Here is a 15,937-nt window from a genome sequence, read left to right as displayed (position 1 = left end):
TTGGGGAAGATATTGAGATGAGCACGTCATTTGAATGTGTGGAGAATTTAGACTTAACAAAACACTCTTTACGTAGTTGGAAACGTATTATTCGGGATGATATGGTTTTGAATCCAAATCAGTCTCCCAGTCTGAAGGTGTTGAGTTCTAAACGGCATGTTGAAAATTATGATCCTAATCACTCTGTAAAACTGCATCTACATCAGAAAAAACAAGCCATTGATCCATCTAATACCCATTCTTTTTTTCCTCTAACTGGGGTTGGTACTCAATCCCCCCCTTCTCTTCCATGAAAATTCTCAGCCTTAACTGCCGTGGGCTTGGGATCCCAGAGGCAGTACTTGAACTTCGTTGTTTATCAATGGAAGAAGGTCCCTAAGTTTTATTTCTGTGTGAAACTAAACTTGATAAATATGGTTTTGCTAACTTGAAAAGGAAGTTGGAGATGACACAAGGAGTGGAGGTTCCTCGTACAGGTTTGGGAGGAGGTTTAGCCCTGCTTTGGCATGAGCATATTGATGTTACAGTTAAAACTTTCTCTCCTCACCACATTGATGCTTTACTGAACAGTGGGGGTACTCTATGGCGGTTTACTGGTTTTTATGGTCACCCTGCGACAGCAAAGAGGTGGGAATCTTGGGATCTTTTACGTCATCTGCATTCTGTTGGTTCTTATCCTTGGCTTCTCATGGGTGATTTTAACGAGATTCTTCATCCTGATGAGTATTGGGGCAAGGGTGCAAGACCTTTTACTCAGATTATTGAATTCCAACGGGTTGTTGATGACTGCTCTTTACTGGACTTGGGTTTTGAGGGTCCAAAGTTCACTTGGTGCAATAACAGATTTCAGGGTAATCTCGTGTGTGAAATGTTAGATCGAGGACTGTATAATCAAGAATGACTTAACTTATTCCCCCTATCTAAGCTTTTTCATATCCCTTTTGGATTCTCAGACCACTTAGCTTTGCTAACTGAAATTAAGGCATCCAGTCCAGTAATTCCAAGGGGTCCCAAGCATAGTTTCTTTCGTTTTGAGGCTTTATGGACTAGAAATGCAGACTGTGAAGCAGTAATTCGATCAAGTTGGGATATTCCTCAGTGGGGTACTCCAATGTATAGTCTTTCACAAAAAATCAAGGCTGTTCGGGTGGCTCTACTTCAATGGGGAGGAAGGAATGTTAGAGGTCTTTTCAAATCTATCGCTGCAAAAAGAAAACTTCTTTCTAGCCTAGAATCGGACTGCCACTCAATTCCAGCAGACTCTCATAGAATTCAACTGAGGAATGCAACTAGAGCTGAGCTTAATGAATTGATTTGTCAGGAAGAGGCTTATTGGCATCAACGTTCTAAGGTGGCATGGCTACAGTCTGGTGATCGCAATACAAAATTTTTTCATGCAGTAGCCTCTCATAGAAGAAGAAGGAATGAGATCTCAAAGCTTAAAGATTCTAATGGCAATTGGGTTTCACAGCAGGCAGATTTGGAAGCATTGGCAATTCAATATTTTCAGGGTATTTTTACATCTGTTTCTTCCAGCTCCTTTCAACAAGTTATCCAACATATGGATCGGGTGGTTACTCCAGAAATGAACAGTGATTTACTTGAAGAATTCTCTAAAGACAGCTCTCTTTCAGATGCATCCCACGAAAGCACCTGGCCCAGATGGTATGAATCCACTTTTTTTTCAGCATTATTGGCATATTGTAGGTTCTGATGTTACTAGAGCTGTTATGGATTGTCTCAATTCAGGGAGTATGTTAAGTAGTATTAACCTCACTCATATTACTCTTATCCCTAAGAAGAAAAATGCTGAATCTATGTCTCATTTTCGGCCTATTAGTCTTTGTAATGTAATTTTCAAGATTGTTTCGAAGGTCTTGGCTAACAGACTGAAGAAGATATTAGGGACGATTATCTCTGATTGTCAGAGTGCGTTTGTGTCTGACAGACTTATCACAGATAATATTCTCATCTCCTTTGAAACTTTACATTACATGAAGACCAAACGGTGGGGTAACACAACTCATATGGCTCTCAAGCTTGATATGAGTAAGGCATACGATAGAGTGGAATGGGATTATCTCAAAGCTTTGATGCTTAAAATGGGTTTTCATCCCCGATGGGTGAATTTAGTGATGGTTGGAATTTCTTCAGTTTCATACTCAGTCATTATGAATGGTGTGGCTTCAGGTTATATTAAACCTTCTAGAGGCATTCGACAAGGTGATCCTCTATCTCCTCATTTATTTCTGCTTTGCTCTGAAGGTTTTACTGCACTGATTAGGAATGCAGCTCAGACCAACAGATTGCATGGTATTAGGATATCTCGGAATGCTCCCAGGATTACTCATCTGTTTTTTGCCGACGATAGTCTATTATTTTGTAATGCTTCCATGGAAGAATGCCAAGTTATTAAGGAGATTCTTTGCACATATGAATTGGCATCTGGACAGAAAGTTAATTGTGATAAAACTTCCATATTTTTCAGCAAAAATACCTCGTTGGAAACCAGAGTGGCCATTAGAACTTTCTTGAATGCCACATCCTCAGAGCCTTTTGAAAAGTATCTTGGTCTGCCTCCCATCATTGGCAGAGGAAAGAAGCAAGCTTTTGCCGATATCAAGCTCAAAGTTCAATCTAAACTCAATGGTTGGAAAGGCAAGCTCTTATCACAAGCGGGGAAAGAGGTGTTGATCAAGTCAGTCGCTCAAGCAATCCCTGTATATGTTATGCATTGTTTCTTACTCCCATTGGGTCTTTGCAATGACCTCAATTCCATGATAGGTCAATTCTGGTGGGGGCAGCAGGGGGAGGAAAAGAAGATACATTGGTTAAGTTGGAAACAACTTTGTTTTGCAAAGAAAGATGGGGGGATGGGTTTCAGAGATTTAAGATGTTTTAATATTGCTTTGCTTGCTAAACAGGGCTGGAGACTTCTACATTGTCATGAATCTCTTTTCTACAAAGTTTTCAAGTCTAAATATTTTCCAAATGAATCTTTTTTGGAAGCATCTATCCCATCTCACTCTTCTTATGCTTGGCGCAGTATTGCTCAATGTCGTGATCTCTTGCTTCAAGGCAGCCGGTGGAGAGTTGGCAATGGAACTTTGATCAGTATATGGCAAGATAAGTGGCCGCCTATGGAGTGTAACCAGAAAATTATTTCCCCTCGTTCCATTTTGCCTCTAACAGCACGAGTTTCAGATTTAATTGATCTTTCTTCATTCCAACCAAGGTGGAAGACATTCTTTATAGATTCTATTTTCTTTTCCTTTGAGGCTGAGATTATTAAATCTATTCCTTTGAGCATTAGACAACCATCAGATTCTTTGATATGGACAAAAAACAGGGCAGGCACATTCACAGTCCGTAGTGCTTATTTTCTTCAAAAAGAGATTGAGGAGGCGGCGACTAGAAATGGAGCTTCATCTTCTAGTACTAGCCGGTTTAACTCATTCTGGAATAGTGTGTGGTCTTCTTTGATTCCACCCAAGATCAAATGTTTTATTTGGAGAGCTTGTAAAGATAGTCTGCCTCTTCGAACCAAGCTTTTTGACAGGAAGATTTCTAACTCATTTTCTTGTGTCTTATGTACTGATGCAGCTGAGTCATGCAGCCACCTTTTATGGGAATGTTCCTTTGCTCAGGCTGTTTGGCTTGAAGCTCCTTTTAGGAACTCTTTCAGCTTCCCTCTGCACGCTCAATTTATTGACATTATAGACGCTGCCATTAAAAAATTGCAATCCCCTGAGTTTGAGATCTTATGTGTGGCATTTTGGATGATCTGGAATTGCCGTAACAAAGTTGTTTTTGAAAATTCTAATCCTAAACCAGATGGCCTGTGGTCTAGAGCTTCTATTTATACATTGGAATTTATGGAGGTAAACAAGAAACATTTGGTCTCTTCAGCAACACGGGTCTGTAGGTGGTCTCCTCCTTCCATTGATTCAGTGTTCAAGCTGAATATTGCTATTTCTCAGTCTAAGTCTTCTTCTTTTGTTGGTGTGGGGCTGCTTATTCGGAATTCAAAGGGGGAGGTAATGGCAGCAGCATGTGAACAAGCAAGGAAAGAGCTGAATGCTCTCTGGACAGCAGCTTCTGTGGTACGGATTGCACTTCTTTTCTGCCAAAAAATCAGCTTCACCAAGATCACTGCTGAAAGCAACTTTGCTGAATTGGTGGATCTTCTTAACTCAGATAGGACTTGTTCCCTTGAAGTAGCTTGGATTTTGGAGGATATTAAGCTAATTTGTGAACATTTTGTTGATATATCCTTTGTTTCTGTTCCTTTAAAATGTAATCGTGCTGCCCTAGCTCTTGCTAGTGTTGCAAAAGAAAATGAGGAGGCCATTGTTTGGATAGAAGATTGCCCCTCATTTCTCTTTCCCATTGTACAACATGATATTGAATAAAATCTACTATCGTCTATTCTCAAAAAAAAAAAAGAGTTAGGTAGTGATGTTGAATATTTATGTTTCTTCGTAATAACTTAGATTTCTGTTAAGGCCACATAGGGTAACTTTAATACTTACTCCAGTTGATGATTCATCGTTTCTCTCTCCTTTTTGCTTTTGGAAAGTGCTCGCCCCCCACAACACGGTTTAGGAAACATGCTTTCTTTTAAATAAGATAAAATGCTCATTATCAGATATCCTCACTCACGTAAAGATACCTTTACCTCTAACCGAAAAAAAAAAAAGGAAAGAAAGAAAGATACCTTTTCCCTTGTGAGTTGTGAGTTGTGAGTTGTGAGTTGTGACTTGTGTGGCAGAGATTGTACTTCTGCTCTCTTTTATCTTTCTTCTTTTCTTTTTTTTCTTTTATCTTTTTTCTTTAAATGCTATTAACTATTCACCTAAGCGGTGCTTCTTTGCAGAGTAGAATGTTGTACTATAATCAATATATATTAATAGCTAAAATTCAGAAAAAAAATCTAATTAAATTTTAGTTAGATTTTTATTTTTATGTCACATATTTTATTTAATTTTTAATTTTATACTAAGTGAATTATTGAGTTTAAAAATCTAAGAGTTAAAATCGAATTATATTTTAAATTGGATTTTAATGGAAGTTCATGTCTTTCCAAGTTTTTAACTTTTGTTACAAGTAAATTATTAGAAGCAAAAATCAATGAATTTAAAACTAATTAGATTATATTATATGTATATTATATATATATATATATATATATATATATATGGCTTTAAAAAAATATAGGCTAATACCATATATAATTTAAACCATATAATTGTGATTATTTTTAATGGTATTCGTGCATATACACTTCGTTACGCACTAATTTGTCATAATGAGCAATTGTGCTTATCTATTTTCGAATTATGGGAGCATGACAAAATCTAAGAGGGGTTATATAATTTTATCCTACATCACATTAATTCGTTACCTACTCCAGGTTGAGGAATATAGATATTTGCGGTGATTTAATGTGATTTAATTTATTTTTTCCAGATAAACCTCATTCCCCTCCCCTTTGGAGAACATATCTACAAATTAAAATAAGAGCAGGAACCTGGAATAACAGCGTGAAACACGTGTGTCCTTACCAGTAAGCTACACATACAATTTTTATATAATTTGCATGTATATATATATATAATAACATATATCGATCGGTTTTGGACCTTTTGGTGCGGATTAGTTTAATATTTTCTGAATTCAACACCAAACCGACCAATTTTGGTTTTTCAAAAATATAAACTAAAATCGAAATGAACCAAAAAAATTGAAAATTGAATTTGGTCTAGCATTTTCAGTCAGTCCATTTGGTTTGTCTCCTTCAACCCTATATGTGTGTTTGTTTCTCAAAAATTAAAATAAATGAAAAAAAAACATTAAGTTCTATAATTAATTTAAAAAAATATGGATGTATAACTATCAAACATAAACAATATTCTCTTTTTTTTAAGGACAATTAAATTCAATATACTAATGTGATTGAATTTAATTAGAGAACTTAATGTACCACACTTAAAGTATTGTACATACCTAAGTTTTAGGTTTATTAAAACTACATTAACTGTCAAAGGTTGAAGTAGCAGCAGCAGCAGCAAAGTATGCAGCAGCACCAACAATTGGATTTAGAGCAGAAGCTAGATTTAGAACAAGATGGCAACGACTTGTAGTTTTGTATAGTTCATTGTGTACAAATTGTAGGTAGTTTTAGCTCTTCTGTATATATTCTTTAGTGTTGCACATGAGAGAGCACGTGAGTTTTTAGTTTCAGTGTTAAGAGAGTTCGTTAATCCGTTAAGTTAGTTACTAATGCTCTGTTTTGTATATAAAGAGCATAGCTGTGTAATCATTTCATTAAGTGAATAAGATTTTCATTTTCAACAAATCTTATATGGTATCAGAGCTAGTTTCTCTCAAGCTCTAGAGTCTCATTCTAGAAAATTCCCAAATTCTAGGGTTTCATTCTTGAGAGCTTGATGTTTGCTTCAATGGCGTCCACAACTTCTGCATCAGATTCTCCTTCTACTTCAATTGAACGTGATCCAGCACTGGTAGAGGATATCCATAATCCTTTGTATCTTCATCATGCTGAAAGTCTTGGAGCTATGCTTGTATTAGAGGTCTTGATTGGTGAAAATTACCATGCTTGGGTTCGATCTATGAAGAAGGCTTTAATTGTAAAGAATGAATTTGGTTTTGTTGATGGCACAATCACTATATCTTCTCCACTGATCAAAACACCAGCAGTAGTTGATGCTTGGATTCGTTGTGATAACATGGTTGGTTCATGGTTGATGAAAGCTATTTCACCTCAGATCAGAGTAAGCATCACTTATAGAGACACGGCATTAGAGATTTGGAATGATCTCAGAGACACACATGCCCAAGGTAATGGACCTAGGGTTTTTGAGTTGCAGAAGGATATTGCATCAATCAATCAAGGTGATTCTTCAATCACTGCTTATTTCACTCAATTGAAGCTGTATTGGGATCAACTCAAGAATTTCAAGCCTGCCCTAACCTGTTCTTGTGGAAAATGCACTTGCAATCTTTCACAAGAATTGAGAATATTCACTTTCAAGATTCTAGGATGCAGTTTTTAATGGGACTCAATGATTCATACTCTTAAATCAAAGGATAGATTTTGTTAATGGAACCACTTCCATCCATTAACAAAGTCTACTCTTTGTTGATTCAAGAAGAAAGGCAAAGGCGTGTGGGAAGTTTTAATACTTACATTGAGTCCACTGCTCTTGCTGTGAAAGGTTCCAATTCTACTTCTTTTTCCTCTGGAGGTAAGAATTTTAAAGGCAAGGATAGGCCAGTCTGTACTCATTGTGGAAAACTTGGTCATACTGTAGAGAAGTGCTTCAAACTGCATGGATTCCCTCCTGGTTTCAAGCCTAAAGGATCGACTTCAATGGTGAATCCAGTTGGTGTTCAAAAAGATCTTGTAGAGAACAATCAGTCAGTCACTGATGCTAATCAATTTCCTTTTACTAAGGAACAATGTCAGCAGTTCTTGGCTATGTTAGGCAATCAGATGCAAGCTACTCAATTTAACATGGGAAATAAGGAGGTCCATATGGCTGGTAATGTGATCAAGTCTCATTCAGACTCTCAAGCAGCACACCAAGCAAGTGTTCCCCAGTCTGACAATGTTCTCAATATGTCAGGTATGACCCTTTTTGAAGGCATTACTTTGAGGCCTTCTATTTTTTCTACTCAAGTAGTGAATAGGACAGCCTTTAATGGAGATACTTGGGTTATTGACACTGGGGCCACTGATCATATTATGCATTCTGTTCATTTGTTTACTAATTTTACTACCATTAGCACTAATGTTGAGCTTCCAAATGGTGAAACAGCTATGGTAACCCATATAGGTTCTATTTCCCTTTCAGCTACTTTAGTTCTTCATAATGTTCTTTGTGACCCTTCTTTCTCCTTTAACCTTTTGTCAGTTAGTCAACTTACACAATCTTCTTCCTATTGCCTTATTTTCTTAGCAAATCTTTGTTTCATATAGGACCTTACTTGTTGGAGGAGGATTGGTGTGGGTGAAGTTCATGATGGGTTGTATTTATTGCAGCAAAACCCTTCAGATGCTTGTACCTCTCCAATCAACTCTGGTTCATCTTTTCAATCTCTCTTTAAATTTGTTTTCAAGTCTGTTCTAAATAAATCACAATTTTTTTGTAATCAATAATGTTGTTGTACCTTCTTCTTTATGGCATCTCAGATTAGGACATTCCTCTGATGCTAAACTTTCTTCCTTAAAGAATGTACTTTCTGATGTTGTTTGTACTTTTAATAAAGATTGTGAGATTTGTCCACTTGCAAAGCACAAAAGAATGCATTTTCCTTTTCTTAATCACATTTCAGAATTCCCTTTTGATATTGTGCATTGTGATGGCCATAAATACTTCCTTACTATTGTTGTTAATTGTACTAGGTCAACTTGGGTTTATCTCATGAAGTCCAAGTATGATACTAGGCCTCTTTTACAATCCTTTTATTTCATGATCAAAACTTAGTTCAACAAATCCATTAAGGTTTTTAGAACAAATAATGGTCTTTAGTTTCAAATGATTGATTTTTTCAAGAGTCATGGTATCATACACCAACATAGTTGTATTGCCACTCCATAACAAAATTCTGTTGTGGAGAGGAAACATCAACATATTTTGTGTGTTGCAAGGGCCTTAAGAATTCAGTCTAATGTTTCCATTGCCTATTGGGGTGACTGCATTCTCACTGCAGTGCATCTCATTAATAGGCTTCCATCCCCTCTTCTTCATCATAAAACCCCTTTTGAGTTGCTTTATGGTAAGATCCTTGATTATCATTCTCTTAGGGTGTTTGGTTGTCTTTGTTTTGCATCCACATTGGTTCATAACAGGTCTAAATTTGATCCTAGAGCCATCAAATATGTTTTCTTGGTTTATCATTTTGCTGTTAAAGGCTACAAATTACTTGATTTACATTCTAAAAGGATTTTTGTTTTGAGGGATGTTATTTTTCATGAGTCAATTTTTCCTTTTCATTCTATTCCATCTTCTACTTTGTCTTCTCCCTCTGATCCTTTATCTCAAATTTGTACTCCTAATGCCCCACCTCTACCTATTGATGATTCTATTACACATTCCAAGGTCCATTCTCATACTGTTAGTCTAGATTCTCACATTCTTGAAGATCATTGTTCTGATCTTCCAGAAGAATTGTCCATCTACTTACCTAATGACATTATTGATGATGCTGTTTTATACCCTGATCCTATTCCTTCAGCCTTACTTGATGCTTCTATTCCCTCTCTTAAAAGGTCTACTAGAATGTCCAAGCCTCCTCCTTATCTCCTATCCTACCAATGCAATACAGTTTCTACTAGGTATCCCATTTCTACTTTTGTTTCTTCTTAACAATTGACATCTAGCTATTCTCACTTTTGTAATAGTATTTCTGCCCTTAAGGAACCTCGATTTTATCATCAAGCTGTTGGTGATCCTAACTAGGAGGCTGCTATGGTAGTAGAAATTGATGCTTTGGAACAGAATCATACATGGTCTGTGGTTCCTTTGCCACCAAATAAGAGGGTTGTTGGTTGTAAGTGGGTGTTTAGAATTAAATACAAGGCTGATGGTAGCATAGAGAGCTAGAAGGCACGGCTTGTTGCCAAAGGTTACACCCAACAAGAGGGCTTGGACTACACTGAAACTTTCTCCCCTGTGGCTAAAATGGTCACTGTTAAGCTGTTTTTAGCGTTGGCTACTATGCAAGGTTGGGTTCTTCACTAATTAGATGTTAATAATGCGTTTCTAAATGGTGATCTTCATGAAGAAGTCTACATGTCTCTTCCTCCTGGTTTGCACAGCAAGGGGGAGTTGGATAGCAAGGGGGAGTCCAAAGGGGAATTGGTTGGCAAGTTGCATAAATCATTATATGGCCTTAAGCAAGCTTCAAGACAATGGTTCTCAAAGTTTTCAAACACCCTATTGCAACATGGTTTTGTTCAATCCAAAGCAGATTATTCTTTATTCATTAAGAAGGATGGCAGATTGTTCATTACTCTTCTAGTTTATGTCAATGATATTCTCATTGGTAGCAATGATCCTAGAGCTGTGGAAGATCTTAAAGTGTATCTAGATAAGCATTTCAAACTAAAGGATTTGGATAGTTTGAAGTATTTTCTGGGTTTGGAGGTTGCAAGATCACAAAAGGGCATTTCTTTGTGTCAAAGAAAATATGCTCTTGAAATTGTTCATGATGCTGGAATGTTTGGTTGTAAACTAGCTAGAACTCCCATGGAAGCCAGTTTAAAATTGTGCAAAGATGATGGTGAGCTACTACATGATGCTGGAATGTATAGAAGGCTGATAGGGAGATTGCTGTTCTTAACAATCACTAGGCCAGACATTACTTATTCTGTGCACATGTTAAGTCAGTATATGTCTAAGCCTAGAAAGCCTCATTTGAAGGCAGCATATAGAGCCATTCAGTACATTAAAGGCACGGCAGGTCAAGGGTTGTTATTTCCATCAAATACTTCACTGCACATAAAAGCTTTTGCAAATGCAGATTGGGCAGCCTGCCTAGATTCTAGAAGGTCCATTATAGGTTTTTGTGTTTTCCTAGGTGATTCATTGGTCTCTTGGAAGTCTAAGAAACAAAATACAGTCTCTAGATCTACTACAGAGGCTGAGTACAGATCAATGGATGTGGCTGTGTGTGAAGTGACCTGGATTCTATACTTGTTGAAGGATCTAAATATAGAACATAACAAAGCTGCTTTGTTATTCAGTGGCAGTGAGGCAGCAATCCACATAGGGTCTAACCTTGTGTTTCATGAGTGCACAAAACATATTGAAATAGACTGTCATATTGTGAAAGACAAAGTGCAAGATGGAGTTATAAGGTTAATGAATATTAGGAGTCATCCTTAATTGACAGATTTGTTGACAAAAGCCTTGAATCTAAGTCAGTTTACAGTCTTAATTAGCAAGATGGGAATCCCGAATATTCATTCCAGTGGTGTCCATCTTGAGGGGGAGTGTCAAAGGTTGAAGAAGCAGTAGCAGCAAAGTATGCAGCAGCAGCAGCAATTGGATTTAGAGCAGAAGTCAGATTTAGAACAAGATGGCAACAACTTGTAGTTTTGTATAGTTCATTGTGTACAAACTGTAAGTAGTTTTAGTTTTTGTATATGGTCTTTAGTGTTGCACGTGAGAGAGCACGTGAGTCTTTTAGCTTAAGTGTTAAGAGAGTTTGTTAATCTGTTAAGTTAGTTACTAATGCTCTGTTTTGTATATAAAGAGCACAACTGTGTAATCATTTCATTAAGTGAATAAGATTTTCATTTTCAACAAATCTTATATTAACATTTCTTAAATATTACATCTTTTTTTTTTTAGAAGAAAATATGACGATATTGAACTTGTTTTGCCTGCTTTTTCATAAATATTAATGATGAAGTATAAATTCTTCAGTTGAACTCCTCGTCAATACAGATGGACGATGTCAAGTCAGGAACTGTGGAATCCTGTAAAAAGAATAAATGAACTTGGAATATACTAGTATGGTGTGTGCCAATGAGTCTCCAATGGGTTAGTCATAAAGATGAAAGCTCAATCGTTTAGAGAATCACTATTTGGCTAAAACGTCTTTGTGTATATGTTGCGTACCTTTCTATGATTCTTTGTGCCTTTTTTATAGGACTTCGCCCCTCAGGATGGGAGTAATTGCTAATATTTATGATCTTGGATCCATTGGTAAGAATGCTAGGGCATTATAGACTTTAATGATATTTTGCCCGTTGGTTCATCAGTTACGCTTTTGCATGTTTGGCATGTTAGTTGTCGCTCATATCATTAATGGGGATCTCATTTTATGTTCATTTTAGTTGTCCATACCATGGACAATGGTGGTGTCAATATTGAATATTGTCCGACCTCGATTCACGCGTCAAAACAAATGCCAAAATAAATAAATAAAATGAAAAAGGGTGCGAAATTGCAAGTTCTAAAGATAAAAAGGATAAAAAAATATATACAACATGATTGGAAAGTAGATCAAAGGGTCAAAACATTTAAAAACCCTTTTGACAGCAATTGAGATCAAAACCCTAACCGGGTATAGTTAAAAAGTTGACTTTTTGATCCAACCGTTGGATCGAGTTGAATTTTGGACTATCTCATAGGGCATATTTTCCCTTTAAAACGATAGGTTATGGGATAAAATCAGACATAAAATTGATGAGATCATCAAAAAAAAAAAAAAAAACCTAATAAATACTTCACTTTTTTTAGGAAAAACAAACAGTTTTTGGGCTAACTTTGCACAATAAATTGTACTGATTGGGCAAAAGCTAGAGCGATCTGGCTGACCCAACTTGAAGTATGAGGTTTTGAATACCTCTCATAAAATGGGCTCAATAATATTCGCCACGGATTGGAAGATGCAAATCTTTTAAGGAAAAAAGGTCACAAAATTTTCAGCACTGCATCACCTTTCTTCCAGACGCAATATCTTGACGACCATAGCTCCAATTATTACAAGGTCAGGTCCATTAAAAACTAGACATCCAGATCTTTCTAAGAATATAAATGTTGAAGAAAACAGAGCTCAAAAAGGCCTCCAAAGAACTGCACAAAGATCAGACCAGAAACTGGGAAAAATACAAAATAGCTTGATAAGGTGGTGATGAGCGGCTAGGTGTAGTGTATCCTTATAAACTATACCAAGCCTCCTTTTTTTTTTCACCATTTCTATAAATACACCCAATTTTTTTGTAAAAAATAAGAAGAAAAAGGATAAAAATAGGAAGTTTTTGGTGAAGAAAAAAGAGAGAAGAAATAGGAAAAGAGTAGAAATTTTTTGAAAAAGATCCCTAGAAACTCTGAAATTTTTTTCTCTCTCCTCCTTTTAGGAAACCCCTTACAAAAAAAGCCTCTTCCATTTTACTTGTATTTTTTTTTTGTAAGTTTGAAGGGATGGGATAGTTTTCCTATAACTATACCCATCCCATTTTCTTTACTCTCTCTCATATAAACATCATCTATTTATATATGTAACTCTTTATTTACCTTGTCTCTTTATCTTTTGTTCTTGCTTTAAATTCCTAGCTTTATATTATTGTGTATCTATCTCTTCATCTTTATGTCTATATTATTATTTGTTGGTTGTTATGTTGTGATTGCATTCCTAGGTGGGTATTGAACCACTTCCTAGACTTTATATGGGAAGTACCCTTGGGGAAAGTAATCTCATTTCTTCTAGGCATCTAGGAATTTCTATGTTCTTGCTTTTACTTTAATGTCATCCCTTTTAATTTATGCTCAATTCCTCTTCCCTTTTATTTTCCTTGTTCTATATATATATATATAGACACACACATACATATATTACTATCTAGACACCTAAAATTAAAATAAATATAAAAAAAGATTTTTTACCCATCCCTTTTAAATGGGTTTTAAACCTCAAGTAAAACACAATTTGGGTATGTCTCATCAGGATGATTGATGGCTTAGAACTCCCATCTCTTTTTGATGAAGCACCCATAGAGCTTGAAAGAGATTAAAATCTATTTAAGAGAGACTTTAAAAAAAAAAAAAAAAACTCATTTTCAATGAACCTTTACAATATTTCTGCACTTTATTTTAATGTCATTTAAACTTTTGCAATTTATTTCAATGTCATTTAAATTTCAGCTTATATTTTGTAATCATTTAAATTTCACCACCTTATTTTGCTCGTTTTTAAGATTATAGCGCTCTTAATATTGTTACTCTTTACTTTTCTCATCGATAATGTTGCCATAGATTAATATGCTTGGGTAAAAAAAATTCTTTACACGCTTTCTAAGGAAATGATTTTTTTTATTTTTAAAAAGCTCTTCTTCCTTCATTTTCCAAAAGTTTTTTTTTTCTAAAAAAAAGCCTTTTTTTCTATTAAAAAAAAAAAAGCTTTTCCCTTCAAACCTTTCTTTCAAAAATGCTCTTTCCTCAAAAATGTCCTTTCCTAAAATGCTAAAAAAATGTTTTCTTTTCCATTTCTTTAAACCCGAAAAATCAACCTTTTTTTAATTTTAAAAAAGGGCATTTTTATAAAGAGTTTTCTTTTACCACATTGGGATTTTTGCAAAGAATAATAAAAGAAATATTTTGGATGAGCAAAGTTTCGAAAAGGAAATACTTCTTTTTATAAAAATCATGGGACTTTTGAAACCCAAGTTCTCTTTCTTAAAAAATAAAGCCCATGAATATTTTCTTTAAGTCTCACTTTAAATTTTTTTTTTTAGCTTCATTTCTTCTTAAAAATCATGGGACTTTTGTTTTAGTTTGTTCTTTTTTTTTTTAAAGGAAAAACCCATGGAATTTTCTCAAAATAATTTTTCCAAACCTTTTTTTTTTGTCATCTCTTCACAAACAAGTTTTTAAAATGATGTTCTTCTTCTCAAACCATTTTCTCAAAAATCATGAGATTTTTCAAAAGTTAAGTCATTTTCCCTTAAAAAAATAAACCCATGAATCTTTTTAAGCGTATGTTTGGATACCGCTTATTTTGCTGAAACTTAAAAATTATTGTTGAAAGTACTATAAATAAAGGTAAAAGTTAGTTGAAATAGTACAGTGGGGCCTATGCAGGGATAGACCCAGGTGGCCCGGGCTCCCCTTGGGCCCAAAAAAAATTTTAGTAAGTAAATTTTCCAAAAAAAAAAAAACAAGAAGAAGACTTGGGCCCCCCCTTTCTTTTTAGCCCAAGCCCCCTCCAAAAATCCTGAACCATCCATCCCACTAAGTCGGCCAGCCCAAAGCCCATGAAAATGTAATAAAAAAAATTAAAAAAAAAAAAACAGAGTAAACCTACTAACCCAATAGTCCAAAACCAAACGGAAAAACGAATTGAAAAAAAAAAAAAAAAGAATAGATGAACTGATGAATTGAGGAAGAGGAGACGAGAGAGAACCAGCTTGTTCAGGTGCCGATAGAGAGACGGAGATGAAGGTAGATTCAAATACGAGTACATGAATGGAAGAAGTGCCCAGCATGAGACTATGAATAATGGAGTTGGAGGAGGAGGAGAAGTGGAGGCTCGTACTAGTGGCGCTTCTAGTATTGCTTCTAGTTCTGCTTTGGCTTCTCGCACGAGCGAGCTCACCATCGCCTTCGAAGGCGAGGTCTACATTTTCCTAGTGGTTACGTCTGATAAGGTTTGCGAGTACTATTTCTCTCTCTCTCTTTTGGTTTTTGGGGGCTATATACTCTATTTGGTTCCTGAGAAAACCCAATGGAAAAACAAAATCAAGTATTGAGCAGCACTTTCTAGCTTTACTCTTTTTAGTGTATATATATATTATAGTAAATGTTTATTACTTACTTTGATTCCTATTTGTTTGTTATAAGTTGTTTACTTATAGAAATGTATCATTTTGTTTGTTAGGTAGGGCATTGCCTTTTGGGTATTTTGTATTTATATGTTTGGTGAATTACTATAAATATTGGCCAAAGTGCCCAAAGATTTTACTTCCAAATCGGTTTGAAGGAAAATTCCTCCAACCGTTACTCGGCGATTAATAAAAGCATTTGCGTGTATTTATAGTCACATGACTTGTTTAATGAGTTATGTAATTGTGGTATTTGTGTTTTTACTGATAGTGATGAACTAATGTTGGTGATTGTGAATTGAAAAATATATAGCTTTGACATTTAGTTTGGATTCAATCATAGATGATTTTGAAGATTTAAAAGAGCGTCAAGTTCCCTTTTCATAGATGATTGTATTAAGAAGCAATATGGTTTCGTGTCTTTTGTTTTTATTGGTAGTTAATTGTATCTTAATATATTAAGAAACAATGATTTTTGTATATTTGTCTCGGTTGATAATTTTTTAATACTATATGGATGCGTATTTGAAAAAAAAAAAATCACTTAACTCGGCCCCCCCCAGCTTGAAATCCTGGGTTTGT

At 35.4% G+C, this 15,937-nt stretch overlaps 2 protein-coding genes across 2 annotated transcripts; both read left to right on the top strand.

The window, feature by feature from the left end:
* The first annotated feature begins 445 nt into the window (after positions 1-445).
* On the top strand, positions 446-4,412 carry LOC142616296 (uncharacterized). Its single transcript, XM_075789175.1, has 3 exons — positions 446-851; positions 954-1,592; positions 1,708-4,412. Exons 1-3 carry the CDS (start codon positions 446-448, stop codon positions 4,410-4,412), a joined length of 3,750 nt encoding a protein of 1,249 aa, XP_075645290.1.
* A 2,049-nt stretch (positions 4,413-6,461) lies between these two features.
* Positions 6,462-7,076, top strand: LOC142616295 (uncharacterized). Its single transcript, XM_075789174.1, has one exon. The coding sequence runs from the start codon at positions 6,462-6,464 to the stop codon at positions 7,074-7,076; it is 615 nt and encodes a 204-aa protein (XP_075645289.1).
* The last annotated feature ends 8,861 nt before the right edge of the window (positions 7,077-15,937 follow it).

Source organism: Castanea sativa, chromosome 11 (assembly GCF_040712315.1).
Source record: "Castanea sativa cultivar Marrone di Chiusa Pesio chromosome 11, ASM4071231v1".
In the NCBI taxonomy this organism is placed as follows: Eukaryota; Viridiplantae; Streptophyta; class Magnoliopsida; order Fagales; family Fagaceae; genus Castanea; species Castanea sativa.
The sequence above is the reverse complement of the archived record's forward strand: the minus strand, read 5'-3'. Positions and strand labels throughout refer to the sequence as shown.